The following is a 21,355-nucleotide window of genomic DNA, read 5'->3' on the forward strand; positions in this document are numbered from 1 at the left end:
TCGGCTCCTGGAGGGTCTCCGTGCTCCCCTGGGGTTTCCCTGGCTCAGGAGACCCTCCCCGTACACCGCAATTCCCCCGCTCCGCTGTGGAATGTGCCTGTGCCAGAGCTGGTCGCCTTGATGTGTGACCATTATATCTGACTGTTATATCTACCCATCACTCCCAAGCTCTGCCCAGGAGGTCAGGAGAAGCAGCAGACCCCAAACCCTCTCTGGGTACTGTGCCCAGTGGCAGGTGGTCGTAACTGTTTGTTGTTTGGTTTTTTTTGTAATATGATCCAAAATCTGCCTTTGAACCCCTGAATTCAGCAAAAAGGTGGATACCAGAGGGCAGACATTTTCTTGGGAGCAATCACATTTCTGGGCCAAGAAATGGGTGAAACACAGCAGCGCCTCGGTGAGACAGCGGTTGCGCTGAGCGAGGAGCAAAATGCTGCTTGCGTTGAGGGAGCAAGGCCCCCGTTATCTACCTACCGCACAGGAATACCTAATGCTTTTAAAGCTGAGCAAACACCAGTATGGCACTTTTCCAAACCTGAAGCGTCAGCAACACCTAATCGTAAATGCTTCATTTAACATGCCTTGAAACAAAGCCTGAGACTGCCTTAAATGCAGTTGAGCATCAGTGTAGACAAAGGCTGCTAGTGGGGGTCAGCTTTAGGACTGGCAAACCTACAGGCTGTGGTATAGTCATGGTCCAGCATTGAGGTGAGAGAGAGCCACAGCAGGATGCAATTGCAGGAATGGATCCTTATGCTGGGATACTAAACTTGCACATCATATGAGAAATTACTCTGTCAAACCGCCACAGTACCCATTTTATTACTGTAAGGGTCCAGAAGGATTTTAGCAGAGGCAAACATTCAATTCAGCTGTTGCATCAACAGATGTGGCATGATACCCCGAGGACCACAATATCTGGATGCTCAGAGGTTGCCACACCTGGAAGCCACCCATTGCAGAGATTTGTGGCTGCTGAATTTATTTGCAGCCTTTTCTAGGTGCAACAAACCCTCCCCAACACCTGCATTGTCTTTCCTCGCTGCAAGAGTATTTAGTCTTTGCTCGGATGATGTTTTCATAGCAATTCCTGGAAACCCGCAGTTTGCAGGCTACATGCATTTAGGCCACCAGCAAGTGGGATTTATTGCTCCTGCCATCTTCCTCCAGCAAGCCAAAACCTCCTGTTGAAGCCAGGACTGGCACAAGGCTGTGTCCCTTCTCCCAGCATCTCTGCTGCGGGCAGCAGTGGCAACAGGGATGGATCAGCTGGGAAAGCCTTCAGCACGGAGCGAAAGAACTGGCGTCAAAACAGTAGCGCAGGGCCAGCCCTTAAGCAGTGATCTGACTTCAGTCCTTTGCATTTATTTACAACAAAAAATGGACCTGGGTAGGTGCTGTCGGAGTGGTGGTGACCCAGCTATCTGGTCAAAGGCCTGCAGGGAGCCGGGAGATAGGGCGGGTTAACGTTTAACCCACAGGGACTGTAAACCAGCCCTGGGGCTGCTGAACCTTTGGAGTTTGATATGATGATTAGGGAATAACCGGAGTGACACGTCGCAAACTCTCCATAATCAAGGAGACCTTTTTCCCGGGCGGTGATCTCCAAAATTGCTCAGGTATGCAGCCACTGATCCTACCCCAAGGTTTGGGGCACAGGGACTGGGTCCCCTGTGAAACGGGGCTTTTGGCAGGGATGGGGAAGGAGCAGCTCCAGGGACCCTCCCTCCTCCCCCAATGGTGCCTCACCATCAAATGCACACCTCAGGTGCTGCCCGACACTGGTGGGGCTGAACCAGGGTGGGGCGGGACCCCCCTGCACCGCACAGCTGGACCTGTGCACTGGCACAGGTCCACACCGCTCGCCTTGATTTTTTGATGAGCAAGGTAGGGAGAAAAGGGCTCCTCAGGGAGCTTTTTTTACTGCTTTCCCCCCACTGATCGCTGGCGGTTGCCAGAAAAGCAAAGCCAGGTGAGGTGGAGGGGGGAGGAGGGATTTTCCCTGGGATAACTCGGTCTCGATTTGTTAAAGCGCAACTTCCTAGGGCTAATCATTAGAGATCTTTCCAGCCGACTTCTTATTCCTCTTTCTCTTTGCAGAAGGTCCGTCTCCATTTCAAAGGCAATCACTGATCCTAAAAAAATCTTAATTTTCCCTAATCTTTTCAAACTAGCAGGCTTTCTGCCCAATACATAATGCTTCTCTTAAGCTATTTTCCCTTGGTGAGATAGGAGGCTCGGGTGGGAGCAGGCATAGGAGTGAGGTTGGCTTCAAAGCATCCGGCACGTGATGCTGCAAATAAAATGGGGGGAAAGAGGCTGGGCTCATCATCAGGTGCCCTTCATCCTCAGAAAGGGCTTTTTGGGGCATGTTGAAAAAGCTGTATGCAAGAGGAAAGGTATTTGGAAGAGAGGAGCCACTTCCCCAGCAAAAGAAGCTGAGCAAAAAATTTGTCGGTTCATACAGGAAATATTTTCCCAAGGCTCGTGTGCTGCAAAGCGTGCGGTGCTTTTCCATGACTCCAAATTTTTCCCACTTTCCTGCAAATACCTATGAGTTCCCACTTGCCGTGGGACCACCTGAACTGGGAAAAAGCCCTGTGCCCTGGAAAGCAAAGGGACTAAAGCCTCATGCCTCATTGCTCCATCAGACTCCGTCCCACAGCATGTCTCACCCCAGCAAAGGGCTAGTGGCAGCTTGTGAAGCTTCAAGTGTCTGTCTTTAGCAAGAATATGAAGAATGCTTTGTGTTATATATATATATATATATATGTATATATAAAAAAATATATATATTGCTTGGAGCCTGGAGGGAGGACAAAAAACCCAAAACCTTGAAAAACAAGCTAATAACCTGAAGGAAAATAGTTTCTCTAGTAACCACTTATTTGGGTTATTAAGGGTAAAGACTGAATATACTTATCCAGTCTTTTCAAAGGTGGTTATTCTTCATGAGGAGCAGTTGCACCAGGGGGGGTACCAGTGCAAAACGGCCTTCATTAAACGTGTCCAAGTGGCTTAACACATTTAAACATGAAGTTGTATTGATCTGTGCAGGATAAACACGGTTTCGTTATCTCGTTTATAGAAACAGTAACCAGGTTTCCCTGAAAAGGCTGTGAAGGGGCAGGCTCAGGGTGCAAAAGCAGTGGGGGAAGAGAGTAGGGTCTGGCCACAAACCCCACCTTTCCTCCTCTCAACAACAATCCCCACCACTGATGACATCCCTTGAATGGGGAAACGGATTCCCGCTTTTCCAAGCAAATAACCCAAAAGCGAAGTAAAATCTACTTTTTTTGAGTAAAAGCTTCTGTATTCATCTTGCTCCTGGCTGGATAGAGCAAAGCCATAGGATCTGCCTGCAGTAGCTGGCAAGGAAACCATGTGTAGAAGTAGTAATGGAGAGGTGAAGCAGTATTATAGTAAGTTTGTTTCTTGTTGATATGGGGTATAAAAGTACCTTTTCTTGCCTTGGCATTTTAGAGCTTTAATAGAAACCTAAAATGAATGAGAGCATTCAATGGAGAGAGGAAAATCAAATGAAGTGATGCTCTGATTTAAGATAAAAGCAGTACCTTCCTTTTCTAATGGTGCAGGGTTCTTGATTCTGTGACCATGATAACTTGGTTGTATTGTTAAAAATTTGGTCAAAAATGAGGATGAAATAGGAAACGCACCTGGACAGTTTGCACCTCCGAAGGTCCTAATTTCAATATAAACATCTGAATAAAATGCAACCTCCTCCCTTTTTTTTTCTTTTCTTTTTAGCATAATGGTCATTATTAACAGCAAGCCATCTAAGGGTCAAACCCCTGAAATTGTTGAATTCCAGAACAATTATTTCTATTAAGTGTGGTTGGATTTTTTTTTTTTTTTTAAATAGTGCTAAAAACACTGCCTTAATTTGCTGCAGTCACTCACACTTTCCAACAGCAGCCATGGAAGGGGAGTTGTTGGAGTTGTTGTTCCACACACACCCCACACCCCCCGCCAGGGTGGATTTGCTAATTGATTAATGGCCCAGGGAACAAAGAAGGAGAGAAAGTAATCATGTTTCCCCAGGTCCCATGACAGCAGCTCTCCTCCCTTACCCTTAATGATTAAAAAAAATAGCCCAGCACGCTGGCACCACTGCAAGGACTGAGGCTGATGCCTGGAATAAGGGGAAAGTGCTGAAATCCCACCAGTTTCAGAAATAAAACATCCCACCACGACTTGTACCCTGGAAATAGTCTGGATGCACTGATGGATATGGACCCTTGGTGGGAAAGTGCCCTGTCCAAAAAGGTGTTTAGATGTCCCCAGGCCAAGGGAGGTAGGAGAGAAGCGGGGACTGAAGAGGTGCTTGGAAAACTGGAGGCTGGAAAGCCTGTTTTACTGTGTTTGGGACTTGTTGTGTTGGGATTTATACCTCTTAAAAAAGAGAGGTATGATTTCTGTTTCCACCCCAGGGAAACCCAACTGATGGAGGAAAGCTCTCGAGTAACAAGGCTTATAAATTAGCTGTGAATGACTTTGGGCTGGTAATTAGTAGGAGGGACCTCATTTCTAAGAGTGGTGCTACAAAACTGGACCTGGGTGGTGCGTTGGGTCATCCACATGCGCGTCCAAGCCCTTGAGTGTGCAGTGTTGTCCAGCCCCGGCCTCCAATGCTCCTCCTGAGTCAGGAATGGAGACTTGCAGAATAACTCGGGCTGGAGGTACCCTGGGGCGGGGGTCTCCAGCCGGACCCCGGTCCCAGCAGGACCAATGCCACAGCTGCAGCAGGCTGCTGAGGGCTGTGGTCCAGGCAAGTTGGGGCATCCTTGGGGATGGGGATCCTCCACCGCTCACACGGGGAAGGGCTGTTTCCTTGCGGCCGGCTGGGCTTTCTTCGAAGGCAGCAGCGTGTGGAAGCACTGGGCACAGATTAAGGCCAGATCATCATTAACACACACCCTGAAAGCACGGCAACCGATTTTTCTGGCACTTTCAAAAAATGCATGGAAGTCTCCAACACCGGATTTCGCAGCGGCTGTGATAAATACCTTGTGCAACCTTGAATGCTCTTGCTCCCTTATTCCTAAGGGATTGCTTGAGCATGTTCTGGAGTACACCAATGTCTAGACATGCTGGTCTAGAGCCTAAAAAATTTGCAGGATGCCTTACAAGAAGAGGCCAGAGGAGCTCGCCTGGTCTTATCTAGTAAGGCAGAAGCTGAAGAGGGATATTGCTCCTGCTGTAAATGCATCAGCCAGGGAGATACTCTATTCCCATCCATCCCCCAGCCCTGTGGCTTGTGCTCACCGCTCAGCATGAAACCACCACCTGGAGTGAGATGTTACTGGAAATTACTCCTCCCCGGAGGAGAGGTACAGAGACATATGGTATTTAAGGCTCTGCATGCAAATGCATTCACAGCAGCAGCTGCTGAGACACCCAGCCTGTAGGGAAGTGCAGCATGAAATAGTGCAATTTGCAGGGAGGGAGAATAAAAAAAGGCTCTTACACTAATCATCTATCTAGGTCGTGGCTGGGGACAGACTGGAAACCTCAGCTGCTCTGGAAAGCTGCCGAGGTTTGCCTGGCTGCAGTCCAGCCGCTTTCCCGGCACGGAGAGGAGCCGGTGCTGGCGTGGAGCGATGGGCCTGCTTCTGCGCTCTGATACCCAGGGCAGCCTCTCTGTCGGGAAGCAGGTCACTGCAGCACTGATATACCTGATAGAGAAGAAAAAAAATGGTGAAGTCTGAGGCGGTGAATATTAGAGATATCTCATAGTGCTGCTGTCCCTTTTCGTCCCCACCTCTGTCTCAGCCTTCAGGTACACGAGGATGGCCTCAAATCCAGATATAAGAGCTAACAGAGACTCATGGAGCACTGTGCAAATTTGCACCAAGTGCTTTACTTTGATTGCTCAAACCCCTGATGGAACCGGCATGCAGCAAAAGCAAAATATAAGGGGCCAAATTTGCAGTACACCAGAGCTTTCCTCCATAGGGTGCATATAGGGTGTCTCTGCCCAGGCACGGGAGGATGCAAAACCAATTTGGATTTTAATTGGGTTTTTTTGAATGACCACTTTTTCCTTCTTAAGCAGCCTGGGAAAGCATCCGACTCGTTTTTGCACAGCAGTGTGCTAATCCTGCCCTATGCCATGCTGAACCCCAGCTCTGGAGGTATAGGCAGGCACAGAAACCACAAGCATTGACGGGGTTTTGCTGCTGCCCTCAGCAAGGGCAAAACAAAACAATAATCAGGCTCCAGTTCCTGCAGAAAACATTCGTTTTGGAATTAGAGGCAGGAGAGAGCTATTGCATTGGACAGTCCATGTCCCAGCCCCTGCACTTTGGTAGTAATTAAAACAACGGAGAACCTGGGAGCACAGCAAAAAAACCCCCCAAAAAACAGAAGGGTCTCACAAATCTCAGCAATAAATAGCTCCAAAATCTTGCATTGCAAAGATGTCTCTATTTCCAAGTATTTAAGTTGCGGTCTGTGGACCTCAGTGTGGCAGAGCCCAAGTCACACAAAGCTGAGATCCCCCAAACATCTGGGCTTGTGCCCCATTTTTCATGCTGAGAATAATCCAACTATTTAAATTTAAAGCACCTGTTTAAGTCTCCCAGGATACAAAGGTATAGGAGCACAGAGCAGGTAATGTCCAAAAGTGAAGTGGCCAGCCTCAAACCTTAGCTCTACCCGCAATGAACCCCAAAAGTGGCATGTGCTAATAAAAGATCTTGGTGTTACACAGCTGCTTATTGGAAAAGGATTTTTCTGTTATTTCCATAGCATCTTGGCATGCTCAGACAATCTGTCATAGCCAGATATGTTGCACTTCTTTACCTGCATTTCTTTACATGCAATGCTCATGTTATGTGCACCAAGAGACCTGCTGCACAGGGGGATTGTTTAGGGTCCTCTCCCCCAAATTTGGCATTAGCTCAGGGTGCAGCCACAGCAATCCATCATCCTTTCACCTTTCTGTCACCCTGCCTCTGCTCCTCTCCATTTCCCTTCTTCCCTGCCCAGCATCTCCACCACCATCCCATGCCCTTCCCCGTCCCCATGCCATGGGGGTCCTGGGGTGCCCTGTCCCCTTCATCTCCAGTACACCCTCCCCAGCCCCTTTTGGCCCTGTTTGCTCTCCAAGCAAGCCTGGGAGTTATTGCCTCTCATTGCCTCCAACTTTGTCCAACTGAAAGCAGCTTAAGGCAGTAACAATCATTTTGGATGGCATGATTTAGTGATTTCCTACTGTAAAGTTCTTGGTCCTACCAGCTCACAGCACATGCCCTGGCTACGAGGACCCAAGGAGGCAACTTTTTTGGTGCTTTTGCTCTTGCTGGTGTTCAGCATCTGCCCATCATCAGAGGTTCTCATGCTCAACGTTGCACCTGCAGACCCTGTTTCTATGCTTGGCTCATACAAATGGGTTTTGCACAAGCTCAGTGCTCAGCATGCAGAAAAAATGGGGCAGCCTAAAATTATAGGTTGTGTGTCCATCTTATAAATGCCCCTTTGTCAGTGTGTAACCTAATTCAGATTCAGATTTCAGCTTTATGGTGTTTTCAACCCCAAACCAAAACTTAAAACAAATCTTTAATTAGATATAACCTAAAACTACACCTCTGCATCAAAACATCTGAACCCAAGGTTGTTCCAGCCCTGAACCTAGATACAGATCTGAAGTTCTCCCATGTTCTTGATTTTTAAAAACAAGGCAAATCTGGAGCTAGGTCTTGTTTCTCATAAAGTCCTGGACATGGCTTGTACAAGGTTCACTTCCCAGCATCAACAGGATGCAATGGCATGAACGACTCATTGTCACGTACTCAGTGCAGGATTAGGCATCTTAAATGTGCTTCCCTCCTAAGACATGTACACTGATATGTTACAATATCCCTCTGCGTCTCACTGGAGTGCTGTCCAAAATCTGACGGTGGGTTTAAATGCTATTTATTTTCATGCAACATGAGGGGGATATTTTTTTTTCCCCATGGTCTGTGGTGTTTTGTTTTGATTTTATCTCAAAATAACTGATTTAGGAAGAACGATCCTGTTAACTTTCTCAGGAGGGTAGACTTTCTCCTCCTAGCCATATTAATTTATTTAATTTATCTTAAATTTGATTGCAGTGAGCAACCCTAATTAACCTGATTTTTTGCTGATAATCACTCACAATGGAATCAAATCACAAATCCGGGGATGGATTGACCGGCACACAGAAAGAAGCCGCCCTCCGTGCGTTAATTCAGCGAACAGGATATAATTTGATCCAGGTAGGAACTCATGGTCACGTCCTTTTGTATGCAGTGTCTGCCTTAATCCTAAAGCAATGTGTTGCATCGGGGGCTTGAGCAGTGAATCTGGATGCACGAAATGCTCCTTGCTCATTCTTCTTCTCTTTGTTTTTCTCTAGTGTACCTGCTGCACATAACTACATGTAATAGATGCTGTCTTTTATGAAGCAGGATCTTATTCCTCCAGGAATTCTTTGCCCAATGCCAAATTATGATAAGGGTGGAAAAAAACCCCAAGCACTGCTAAATGTTGGGAAAGGTTGGGATTGCCGTCTCAAAGCCATGGCTGCAGTGGTAGTAGCATAGTAAAGAAAACCCACTTAAAGTTTCAGAAGAGTGTAGGTCCAGAGCTGGCCATAGGAAGTCCAGCACATCACCACCAGATCTGCCTTTTGTACAAGTGCATGTGAGGCAGGTGCCTCACCTGCCCAAACACCAAAGGTTTGCTCCCAGTTTAGTCTTTAAGGTCTCCAAGTCCAAAGCCTCCTCTGGTTAGGGCAGGTGGAGACCGGGCATGTCCTTCAAAAGCCATCTGAAGAAGTCTTTCTCAGTTAGCATGACCAAAACAAGCTAATTTTTTGAACACATTGGGGACTAATATGGCCGACCTTGCATCCTGGAAGAAATAAGTGAAAACACTGAATTTTAGGCAGGTGGCTGCCTTGAACTTTGCCTTGCGTTGCATAGCACTAGAGGGCACAACAGCCCAAAGCAAAAACTGAGACTCCTGGGAAAAAGCATTCTCCTATAGCCCTTAATCCTGTGTGCACCCCAGGACCAGACCGGCAGCTGGGTTTGTTGCCCTTGAGGAGGCTTTCTGCTGTACCTGACCCAGAAGATAAATAACTTCTCTATGTCTTACATTTACTGTGGCTTTCTTTATCCTGGTCTTCAGTTTTTCATACTGTTACATCTGGCTATGGCTGATTCCTAAACCACAGATTTCAACTCCTAGCCCTGCCCCCCCCCCGTCTTCTTTCTTCCTACCTTTTCCATTCCAAGCTTACTATTTTGTCTTTCTTTTTTTTTTTTTTTCCCCTCCTAATTTCCTTTTCCACATCTCTTTGGGCTTTTCTTCCAACCTATCTATTGATGCAGTCAAACACCTTCTTCCTCAATGCACACCAGGGTCACTCATCTTTGTGAAGTGGATGATAAAGTCCTTCTTCCCTCCAGACACCTTGTCAAGATGAGTTTGTTGAGATGCTGCCTTCAAGCCACAAACGAAGCCACTGCAGATTGATGGAAGACTTTATTTCTTGCTGTGCCTCCTCACACACCAGCTCCCACAGACATTAAAAAAATTTTTAAAAAGAACTGTTTGATTGCCTTTTGGTTGGATTAAACTGGGACAGTAAGACTCCTCTAACCATTTTCAGACCATTGTTGAAGAGCTCAGCATTCCTCCAGCTGACACACCAGTGAAGATCACAGATGACCGCAACAACACAAAACTCAACTATCACTTTTTGTCTTCACCTAACAAATAGCTTGAGAGACAGAAAAATCCCACGCCAGCAACATGCTCAGTTCAGCCAAACTGGGGGCAGAAAAATAGCCTGAAACATCATGGTCTTCCTGTTAGAGCTGCTATAAGAAATAATTCATAAAAACAAATATCCCCATGACTCCATTACTGTGCTGAAAACATTTGCAAAACAGGAATGACCAGGGATCATTCAGGGGCTGTTATAGGCTCAGGAAAACTGAAAGAGCTTGTGGTATATTCTTATTTTCCTGCAAGGATCCCTGTTTGCTTACGTGCTTTAGGCTTTCCTCTTAAGTCAGCCATACAGGCATTCACTTGCCTGGAATAATCCCAGAGTGGGAAATAACTACAGAAATTATCAGGCAGCCAAATATAAAAAAATGACCAGAGTCCCAGCTCCTCTGGGAGCAGGGCATCGCTGCAGGACAGGAGAGGGAGAGGTAAGGAAAGAAACGAAGGAGGCAGAAGGAAGAAAGGAAGGAAGAAAGGAAGGAAAAGAAAGAAAGAGAGGGATGGAGAAAAAAGAAAAGGAAGAAAGGAAGAAAGGAAGAAAGCAGTTTTCCCCCTATGTTAGCACTTTCTGAAGTCCAGATGCCTTCTGCTTTTGGAAAGTCCTTCTGCCTTCAAACACGATCCCTCCAGTATCCTTTCTTTGGTCTGTAGACTAGTAAGCTCTCCACTGATTACTAAAATAAGAAGCAATATCATTGCTAATAAATATTTATGATTGGATGAAGAATCATGACAAGTTATAAATTTTGCAAGTGTTATATTATGCAGTCCACAACCAACACACAGTCCACAGAGATTCACCTCCCATAGCCAAGAAGACCTACATTTTCCAAGGAGGTATTTCACTGTCTCCATCTTGGACATCTGAAGTAGCAATTGAGTTGCAGAGCATACACTGATGCATGTTCCTTAGCAAAACTCAGCTAGTACAAACCAGAGCCTTCTCCAGTACATCACCAGCATACTAACTGGGTTATCAAAGCCTTTCACTACAGTTATGGCAGTGGGACAGCCAATGCACACTATGTTATCTCTGATAGGTCTGCAGAGAGTTGCTCCTTGAAGGGAAGGAGGGCGTCTGTCTCCAGCCCACTGGTAATGGAGTGTGTCTAAAGTGTCATTCCCCAGGAAGGGGTTGGTTACATCCACATTTAAAATATATCTCTAAACCATTCTTTTATTTTTTTCTATGACAGGAAAATGGGCAGAGGAAATATGGAGGCCCACCACCCGGCTGGGATGGCCCTCCGCCAGAGAGGGGGTGTGAGATCTTTATTGGGAAACTGCCCCGAGACCTCTTTGAAGATGAACTTATACCACTGTGTGAAAAAGTAAGACTTTATGGCAGGTAGTTGTATTGCAGAGGTTAGTGATGATCAAAGCTGCATTTGGAGATGATTTCGGCCCAACTACTGGTGGAGCTCTGACATGATATAGTCAAGGAAGCATCTGGTCTTGTTTAAACACCTCCCACCTTGCTGACAACCCTTTTTCTTTCTATTTGCAGATTGGCAAAATCTATGAAATGAGAATGATGATGGACTTTAATGGCAACAACAGGGGCTATGCCTTTGTGACCTTCTCAAATAAACAGGAAGCAAGGAATGCAATAAAGCAACTCAATAATTATGAAATTAGGTAAGCATGGCAACACTATCACAACAACTTTACATCATATGTATTAATCTATTTTATTATGTAAAACATATTTTTCCTTGCAGCCTGGAGGAAAGTTATTTAGATACCTAAGCTTTAAGAGGAAATCACCTCTTGCCTCCCTGTGCAGTCATTGCTTTATGCCATAGTACAAAGGCAGAGCCAAAACCTTTTGCAGGAAATTTCTTCCTTCCAAAAAAAAAAAAAAATCTACCAGAACATTGGAAAAAATATTTTGCTTTGGATCAAATTAACTTTTGCCTAACCATTGCTGTTTATTTCATGTTCCCCTCTGGGCTGTTTTTTGTTGATTTATTCCTATTCACAGTCTCTCTCGTGACCTATACTGCAGATACATTCTGGGAGACAGACCAATTGCAAAAAACGGTGAAGTAGCATGGAAACCAATCGGCAAAACAGGAACATTTCCTAATAGATAGGAACAGAAAAAGCCCTCATGTTTGTGACTAAAAATGGGGAACAAAACACCCAGAAATCAACAACATATGGGCCCATCAATATGTTTTGTTTTGATTCCAACCACACTTAATGTTTTTTTCCAGTTCAAAGTGGGATGAGTAGATGCCTTTGCTTAGAAGCATTTTGAGATAAACCATTCTGGCAATTTTATGGCTTTTTTTTTTTTTTTTTTTAATAAAAAAAGAGATGGGTTGTGAATTGGTTTACTAGCAACCCTAAGGATAAGCAGGTCACAAGGAACACAGGGAGGGCCTGGAAAGGTGGTTTGTATCAGAGGCTGGAAGGTCTTAAAGATCAGGCTTCATCCACCTCCACCTCCTCCTCTTACTTCCCTTGTTCCAAAGACTCCTGTAAAGAAGTTTTTAACTTCTCAAGACCTGCAAGAGGTACTTGAACCACGAAGAGGCAAGCAAAGTGCTTGTAAGGAAATTTTTACTTTGGGGTCTGCACAACAATTAACATGAGTAAGCCCCCAAATGGTGTGTCTCCATGACAACTCATTTTCTTTCCCTAAAACTTCAGTCATGAGGCCCAATGGTGACTGGGAAGCTACAAGTCACTGGTGAACACAACAAATCCTGGCTTATACTGGTGGCAACACAAGAGTCACTGCTGTGACCATGCATGGTAGGTACAGTTGCCTGGTAGCAGCTGTTTTCACAAATAGCAAAAGGGAGAATCCCAGGAAGCAAAAGCAAAATTTGGCTTTGGTTTCTGCCTGATCTCAAATCCTTCATTTCAACTGTGCTGCCTTACTTTGATGTCAAATTTAGCAGAGTGGCACCCTTCATGTTAGCTTTTGCATTGAGCAAGACTGCTTGAATATCCCAAAAAGCATATGCCGCAGGAGCAGGAGGCCTTGTGTTTGACCTTGTGTTTTGGGACAAGAGGGGGGGTTTATTTTAATTTTTTCCTCTCTTTGATAACTGATCCTGACTCCTGACAAACCAGCAATGTTGTTTATACTCAGGAACAGGCGTCTCCTCGGAGTCTGTGCCAGTGTGGACAACTGCCGCCTGTTTGTGGGAGGGATCCCCAAAACGAAGAAGAGGGAGGAAATTTTAGCAGAGATGAAGAAAGTCACGGACGGAGTTGTGGATGTCATTGTCTATCCTAGTGCAGCTGATAAAACCAAAAACCGGGGTTTTGCTTTTGTGGAATACGAAAACCATCGGGCAGCAGCCATGGCCAGGAGAAAATTGATCCCAGGTTAGTACAGATGGTGAGGGTGGTAGGGATAGCTTCATCTCGGGGTCACTTATATACACATTGCACTGCGGTGAGACTGAACTCTCCAGAGGGCCCAGGTACCCAAGGAAGTGAATGCTGCCAGGTTTTCTCCTCTCAGCTGCTAGGGACGCTCAGAGCAAGGAGGGACCCCAGTACACCATGGCTGGCTGATGGAGTCACCCTGGCTCTGGGGTGCAGGGTGGGCAATTCACTACAGATCCTGATGTAGCACCATGCTCATTATCCATGCTCTTCATTAAGGAGCTTGAATTTATTAAAAATATAGCTAGGTGGATTTAGCAGTGTGTATACATACAGCTGTGTTGTAGGATATGTATTATCCTGTGGTTATCTTGGGTTATATATAAAATACAGCCTCAGTCATGGCCTCTCAGAGAGAATCACTCAGGAAAGCATCCAAGAACATATTCAATCTTGAGGATGCTCCTGAAAATGTATATTTTCCTTGTGGGAAGAAAACTTTGAATGAGGAATTGTTTTAGGATTTAAACAATATAAAAAATAAGTCTATGCAATTTAGTGCTGGGGGATATTCAAGACCATTGTGAAGCAGAGAGAGGTTTGGTAGGTGTTAGATAAGGAGTTGCTTAACATTAAGTGCATTTGCAGTGATTTCACCATTTTCTTATGCTTTCTTATGCTCAGCAGCTCATGCACTGCTTTGTCGAATCCAGCTCACTTGCTAGTGAAAGAATCCAATAAACCTTCTGGTTTGAGACTTGTTCATAATGCATCAGCCTTCTTTCACTCTTTCTATACAACAGCCCATGAAACATCCTGAGTAGTTTAAATCCTTTTTTCTTATTGTAAAAAAAATGAGCATGATTTCAAATGCTGAATACGCTTAGCTATTGTGGGATATCTCACATTGACTATTTTTCCTTTTATTTTGCATTTTCTGCATCAGTTTAGCATCTCCCTGATTGTGGGAGCACATTCAGCTGGTCTGTGCTTCAGCACAACTTTTCCATGGTTTCTATATTGAGAATGAAGGAAGGAGCAGGCACACCCACAGCTGCCGATGGCAGCCTTGAGGGAGCAGACCACTTGAAATCCTGAGGAAAGACAGTGAGACAGCTGGAGCAAGCACATAGTCCTGAACAGACATGTGCAACGCACTAGTGATTTCCAATTTGGGGACATCTCGATAAACAGTTTGGGGAATTTCAAAGGCGTGATCAGGAGCCAGAGTCTTCTGATGTTGCAAACATACGGGAGGAACTTGAAAAAAGTTTCAAACCAGAACTGAATGTGTCTCCAGCTGATGCATTGGATGAATGTGACATTGAATATCATTATCAAGACACTTCCTTTACTCTGAACCTCGCTGTTCTTTGAGGGAGCTTTGTAGAACAGACAGAAATGCTCAAAAAGGAAGAAGCTTTTTATGAAAATTGTGTCCTGGTTAAACAAGAGGGTGGAGGAAGACTGGGTTTTAGCAAGAGGCTAGTGCAGGCACCAAGCTTAGCTCCTTGCTGCGAGTCAACCAGGTCATTATTTTCACTATTGAACAGAAAATGGCAATTCAGAAAGGGGCATACGGCCTTTCATTTCAACTGGCTGCCATTAGCAGTCATCTCTCTATTTCTGGTCACTAACAGCCTGAGTCAGATTGGGCAGTGCTGAAACCTGAACATCAGCCCAACCTTGCTCCACAAATCCCAGCTCATTCATGAGCCTTCCTAGCAGGAAGCAGCCTCTTTCCGTTTAGTTTGTTAATTTTCACTTCCAGTAAGAAAAACAGGTCTCCAAATTCTACCCTCTCCCTCTAATTTTCTCTATTTTGGAGCTCCTATCCCATCTTAGACAGGTTATCCAAGTGGAGATGCGAGATAGAATGCCTTTTCTTAGATCTCTCCAAAAATATTTTGCAGGATTCTCATTTTCCCTCTACCAGCATAGGCATCCTCATGTTTCTTCCAGGTTTTAGCACAATTAAGGCCTGGGAGGACCCAATCTTCATGTCATAAAGATGAGAGAGAAAGAAAGAAAAAACACAGAAAGACTCACTTACTCTTTGGGGGACATTTGCAGAAGAGGCAGACATTTTATTTCATTATTTGGAAGGAATATCTAGCACTTACCATGCTGCGAAGACAGAAAATGGTCCCTACTGTACATCCAAAGAGCTAGTTGCTGGGCTGATTAAAATTGCCAGAGAAAAAGTGGGCCACAAGTAGAGCACATGAAATTTGGGGCTCTGGATATTAGTGGGTGGCCAGATTTCAACCACTCCTGAAGAGTAAAGGGAGGAAGATCTCCTTGCAAGATGTGCAGAAGGGACAGGGAATAAAAAGAGGAGCAAAGAGATACCATTGCTGTCTGGAGAAGACAGGAGGTGAAAAAAACACCACTATGTAGAGGTCTCTCTTCCTTACCCAGTGTCCTGCTGCTTGTCACTGATTCCCACAGCTTTGAGACAAGTCTGTGGCAGTCGGTTTTCATTACATATTAAACATCACTAATTGACTAATCAATTACTTAACAGATTAGGTGACTCAATGCAAATGCTTATGGACCTCAGTGTGATAACATGGTGACAACATCACCTTTAACTACCTCTTTATTTGCTCTTTTTATTCTCTGCCCCTCAGTAGCAGACACCCACACCCTGTTTTGTGCCTCGTTACTTTTTGTGTCCCTCCTTTCTGCTACTTCTGTCGCAACTTCACCCAGCAAGGACCATACGACTTCAAATACTTGCACACAGAGGCATCCTTGCTTTTACTCCTTCATTTCATCCAGCTGGGACTTCTGGATCCCTTTCCTATTATCTAGGGAATGAAACTTTCGCAGCCAAGAGGGATTTTTAGAAGTTCATTAAAATATTTCCCTTTAGAGAGCACTCCAGGGAACGCAGACGTTAGTGAATCATGCCATATTTTCACTTCTTTAATTCTGGACGCTGCATTTCTGCAGGCATCTAAGGTATTAGCGGGAGCATGCTCAAAGTGTGACCATTTGCTTTTGGAAATGAATTAACAAAGCAGCTGTGCTTTGAGCTAGAAAGGCTTCTTTTGGTCCCTTTTGTAGAATTGGCCTGTTCTGCTGTTCATTATGCATGTGAAATAGTCTCTGAGCAGAAGTGAGAGGAACCAAAGCCTGTCTGACCACACTGACCACGCCAAATCCTTTAAAGGAAGGATCCAGCTGTGGGGACACCCTATTGCCGTTGACTGGGCAGAACCAGAAGTGGAGGTGGACGAAGACACCATGTCATCGGTAAAAATTCTCTATGTGAGGAACCTCATGCTCTCGACCACTGAAGAGACCATAGAAAAGGAGTTCAACAACATCAAACCAGGTAGGAACCCATTGACACGGTAGCTCCTAAATAAGTACTGCTACTGCAAATGGAAATATTTCTCCGTTCATAAAATGTCAAAGAGATAAAAATAACTGGTTTTCCGCTGTAAAATGTTCATGTGTAATGCCACAATAATCATCATTAGGCTGAAGGCTCCCACCCAACATGCACATCATGCCATCCCATTAAGGGCTGCTTAATTTCCAGCTAACAACAATACTAACCTTTTTAGAATGATTGGCAACTGGAAGAGATCCAAAATGCTGCATGGGGATGCCCATGTCATAAAAATGATTTTGAATCATTTCAGTCTTTCTTAAAAAGAGAGAGTTGGTGAAATAGCTGGGTAATTTCAGCATTCTTCTTCTATGGCAAAGGATGATGACAGAAATAGAGTGATTTAATAAAAAGGCTTTTTATCTAATCTATCTGAATTCTGAATTCTATCATTTTTGTACAAAACCCCCCACATTCTTCTGTAAATTTGTGAATAATCAGTGCTTATCATTTAACACAGAATATGACAGCATTTCTTTGTGGCATATATTACATGCACTTAGGTGAGATTTTTCAAAAAGCAAGTAGATTTGTTGGGAATAAAAATCCTGCTGGCTTTCAAAGGAGATTTTACTTCTGAGTTGCTCCAGCTTTAGGAAATTCCACCCCAAAACAACAAAGTAAAAATAACCCATTTCTGCAGCTCTCCAAGCCACACAGTCCATTAGGCATTAGTAACTTATGCTTGGCAATGTGAAATCGCCTTTCATCTCATTACTGTTAACTTCCTTCTATTAATTTTGTAAAATACACTACAGACCTTAATTTTTCCTTCACTAACTTTTCATTTCTGCTCTATACATTTCTTTTTTGTACTAGGCTGCAATGCAAAGGTCTTTATGAGGTTTCTTTATGAGTCTTTTCTGTCCTTTTAATGTTTCTGGCTAATACTTCTAGCCACCATCAAACTGTTAGAGATCCCATTTTACCCGTGAATTAAATATGTACCATCCCACTCTCTTAACCGTTTCCTCCTTTATTTACCCAGTTTTGCTCCTGAATGTTGAACTGTTCACACTCCCCAGAAACACATTTATGCCCATCTAACACTTTGGTAATAGTCATCTGCTTTGCTGCTAAGACAAGTTTTCTAGTACAACAATAGAAGATCTCTATCGTCTTTAATTTTCCTTTCATCACTTTATCATTTTACTTCTCATGCTGGAAATTCTTTTTATTTTTTTAAATTGACAGCTTTATTTATTGTGGATAAAATCAGGAGTGCCTTTTTTAAAGCAATGCCATGCTTTCAAAAAAGTGTGCATCAGAGCAGCAAAACCTGAGCTTTGGGGAGAGTAAATGCAGTTTAAGTTATAGTGAGATTACAATCAAACACTCAGCAAGAGTCTGACATGATTCACTTCCCCCCCTTGGTTATTTGCCTTATTCATTGTGCCACATTTCAGTACTGCTTGCCTGAAGTGTACATTTGATCCAGAGCATTAAGAAGCTGTTTTGACAATAACAAGTCACCCAATAAAAAATGTTCCTAACCAAAGGAGTTACGATCCCCATGACAGAGCAATTACCACATGGCTACAGGCTCCATAGACACTACCAGGAATGCTGCTTATGCATCTCAAGTTGCAATATACTACAAGTATCACCCCTTAAATCTGTGCCAAATTCTGTGCCTGATGAATTCTGTAGAGATATGCATCACTTGTCTCACTGAAAAGCCCTGCCCTTGATTTTGCAAAAATCCTCATCCCTGGCAAAGTTTCCAGCAGTAAGGTCATGCTTTCCAAATGTACTGAAGGGGACAATATTCCCCCTGTAACATCACACGAATGGTCTCTCTGTGGAGATGACCCGAGGGTGGTTATCACATTGCTTTGCCTCAGCAGAGGCAGAAGCAGGGAAGAGCACAATTTTTGGCCCAGACGAGGATCAGTAACACAGAATGCTCTCCAGGAGGAGGAAAGGGGATTTTCAAAACACAGAGAGTTCATTAAAGCCGTGATTTGTAAACAAGGCGTCAGCATATAACTCCCATAACTTCAGGCTTGGAAAATCACCCTCTGATCCCAGAAGGACACAAAGTGTTATTTACCATTCCGGTGTCATTGTGGAGATGTGCAGGCTGCTCAGGTTATAGGCTGGGAGAGACTTCACTTAGCCTGCTGGAGCTCCTAATGACTCCCCCTGAACTGCAAAGAAATATATTTTCTCCTGCAGTTATTTAAGTAAGTGCTTTTTTTTGTGGCAATATGACACTTCCTTGTGCACCTGTTCAGCTTTAAAGGGTAAGAAGTCAACAGAAGAGTCATTCAGCATCCCTTAGCCATATTTCCAAAGGATATGTTTGGGGGTGTTATAGTTTCAGTGGCTGGGCTGGTTGACAACTGTGCTTCCCAACCCACAGGAGAGGGGAAGATGAACAATTAGAGAAGAAAAGGCATATGTCTAAAGCTTGTGACTGTGGGGAATAGGACCGGTGTGGTTATTTTGGAGACAAACTTCTTAGTCCTGAGTATCTCAGTGCCAAGAAGTTCCCGGCAGCAGAGCAGCTAACAAGGGAAAGGGAAAGCTGTAGAGGATGAACATAAAGAGAAGAACAAGAAGCCATTTACATTTGAATTATTTTGGGTAATCACAGAGGTGTAAGAAAGACTCAGGCTGGAGGCACCAAGGTGGGAGTCTCTAGCCCAACCCTGCTCCCAGCAGGGCCAGTGCTGCAGAAGGCTGACTGGGGCTGTGTCCGGGCGAATTGGGGCATCCCTGGGGATGGGGATCCCTCACCACCTTGGGCCCCGTCCCAGGGCTGCCCCAACTCACATGGGAAAGGCTGTTTCTTAGGGACAGACCTGCTGCCCCTCAGTCCCAGGCCATCCCCATGCTCGGGACTGCTCTGTCCTTGGCAGGACTAGGTGCTTATTCTTGTTCAACATCCTGAGTCAATGGTTAAGAGAAGAGCCTCCTGAAGCTGCGTCTGAGTAATGTGTATGACGCATGTACGAAACCATGGAGATGGCGATCACATGGTGACATTAACCTGTAGCTCACCAAATCCTGGGCTGTTGCATGTCCTGTTCAGCCACCCGGTCTTGGTGGTCTGTCACAGAAGGGAGACACAAGACCAAAGGAAGTGTCCAACAGAACATTTTGGACAGGAGAAAACCACTCCAGTTTAATGGGAAACTTACTAGTGTCTGACCCCAAATACTTCTAGTTTGCCTTGAAATACTACAACCATTATATATTTACTTTCCCATGGCATATACATCCTAAGAGGTAAGAAGACACTGGTCAGCCCTTGCTCTCCAAGGGCTCATAACCCAACACAGTTGCTCTTTCAGATCTGTATTTTCCAACTAATACCCATTTCCAACTAATATTCCAACATTTTCTGCAGGTGCGGTAGAGAGAGTAAAGAAAATTAGAGACTACGCCTTTGTGCACTTTAATAAAAGAGAATATGCGGTGGAAGCTATGAAAGCCTTGAATGGGAAGGTAAAGCTGCTGTAAATACTAATTCGTGGGGCTTATGTGCAGTATATTATACACAGCTGAAACAAAGCTGCCTGGTTTATTAGTTACAAAAACTTCCTGAAGGTGTTAGCCCTATGTTCTCTTTGCAGGCTGCTTTTATACTCCTGAATTCATTTTTCAGCAGCTCTGGTGTACACGAACTGTTCAATTTGGCTTCTTGCTCCTCGCATTTTTGCTAAATGTTTGCCCAGCTCAGACTGTAGTTCACTGCTCAGAAAAAAAAAAAGCAGAGCAAAGCTGAAACAAGGACTAGCAAACGAGGGGTTACGGGTTCCCTTGGCTCACGCTCACATCCTTGTTCCATATCTGCCAACAAAAACACTCACAGGACAGCATGTGAATGGCAAACTGGGACAAACAAGGTCAACCCAAAACATCTGCTCCAAATTCAGATGCGGATTTGCAAGGAGGTTGCTGTATTTAGTACTTCTTGCACTGCATGTAATTCACACAACCGTAATGCAAGAGCTGTTCCCAAAGAGGTGTTAACCCCACTCCTATTTTTAGTGCTACTGCTGTTCTCCATAGGAGCACATATAATCTCACTGACTTACATGCTAATTTGCAAGGGAAGTGAAGCCTTTTGAAGGCTTCACAACTGTGCTAATTCAGTTAAGGAGCCTCTCCTGCCTGGGGTCAGGGCTGGGTGCTGTCAACGCGTTAAACCTTCACCCAGCCAGTGCCTGCTTCCACCTGTGGGAGGGAGATTTTGGTTTTTTGGGGTGGTTTTCTCCCTCTTTGCATCGCATTAGCAAACCATGTGGGCCTCCTTAGGCAGGATAATCCCCATGTACTTTGGATACTTACACTTCTGCTTCTCCCATGCTCTCTCCCCACCACCCGGGCATAAAGGTGCTGGATGGGTCCCCAATCGAGGTGACGTTAGCCAAACCCGTTGACAAAGACAACTACGTCAGATACACCCGGGGCACAGGTGGCAGAGGTACCATGCTGCAAGGAGAATACACCTACGCCTTCGGACATGTGTACGACCCCGCCACCACCTACCTGGGCGCCCCGGTTTTCTATGCACCCCAAGCCTACACGGCTATCCCCAACCTCCACTTCCCTGCCACGAAGGGGCTCAGCAACAGGAGCATCATCCGGCCCCCGTCCATCCGAGGTAACTCCCGTCACACCAATCTTCAGCTCTAGCAAAATATCTCCTCCAGGGCTTGGGTGGCTGCTCCCTAGACTCATGTTGAGGGTGTTGGCTTTTCCCTGGATGCTGGACTCCTTTCAGTCACGGATGGAAAACACAGGGTTTTAGGTTCTGTCCTTCCCAAAGGCGCAGTGATCTTCCAGCAGACTAAGCAGGGCATGAAAAAG

At 44.9% G+C, this 21,355-nt stretch overlaps 1 protein-coding gene across 3 annotated transcripts in view; it reads left to right on the top strand.

Moving 5' to 3' along the window:
* Positions 1–1,519: 1,519 nt before the first annotated feature.
* The window catches only part of A1CF (APOBEC1 complementation factor), a 28,962-nt gene continuing 9,126 nt past the window's right edge, over positions 1,520–21,355 (top strand). For all 3 annotated transcript variants that reach the window (XM_052799376.1, XM_052799374.1, XM_052799375.1), the window contains exons 1-8: positions 1,520–1,619; positions 8,118–8,261; positions 10,980–11,114; positions 11,291–11,421; positions 12,890–13,128; positions 16,310–16,474; positions 19,890–19,987; positions 20,879–21,149. In XM_052799376.1, the coding sequence (XP_052655336.1) occupies positions 8,163–8,261; positions 10,980–11,114; positions 11,291–11,421; positions 12,890–13,128; positions 16,310–16,474; positions 19,890–19,987; positions 20,879–21,149 (1,138 nt within the window). In that variant the 5' untranslated portion in view covers positions 1,520–1,619; positions 8,118–8,162. The remainder of the gene's footprint in view (positions 1,620–8,117; positions 8,262–10,979; positions 11,115–11,290; positions 11,422–12,889; positions 13,129–16,309; positions 16,475–19,889; positions 19,988–20,878; positions 21,150–21,355) is intronic.

Source organism: Harpia harpyja, chromosome 10 (assembly GCF_026419915.1).
Source record: "Harpia harpyja isolate bHarHar1 chromosome 10, bHarHar1 primary haplotype, whole genome shotgun sequence".
In the NCBI taxonomy this organism is placed as follows: Eukaryota; Metazoa; Chordata; class Aves; order Accipitriformes; family Accipitridae; genus Harpia; species Harpia harpyja.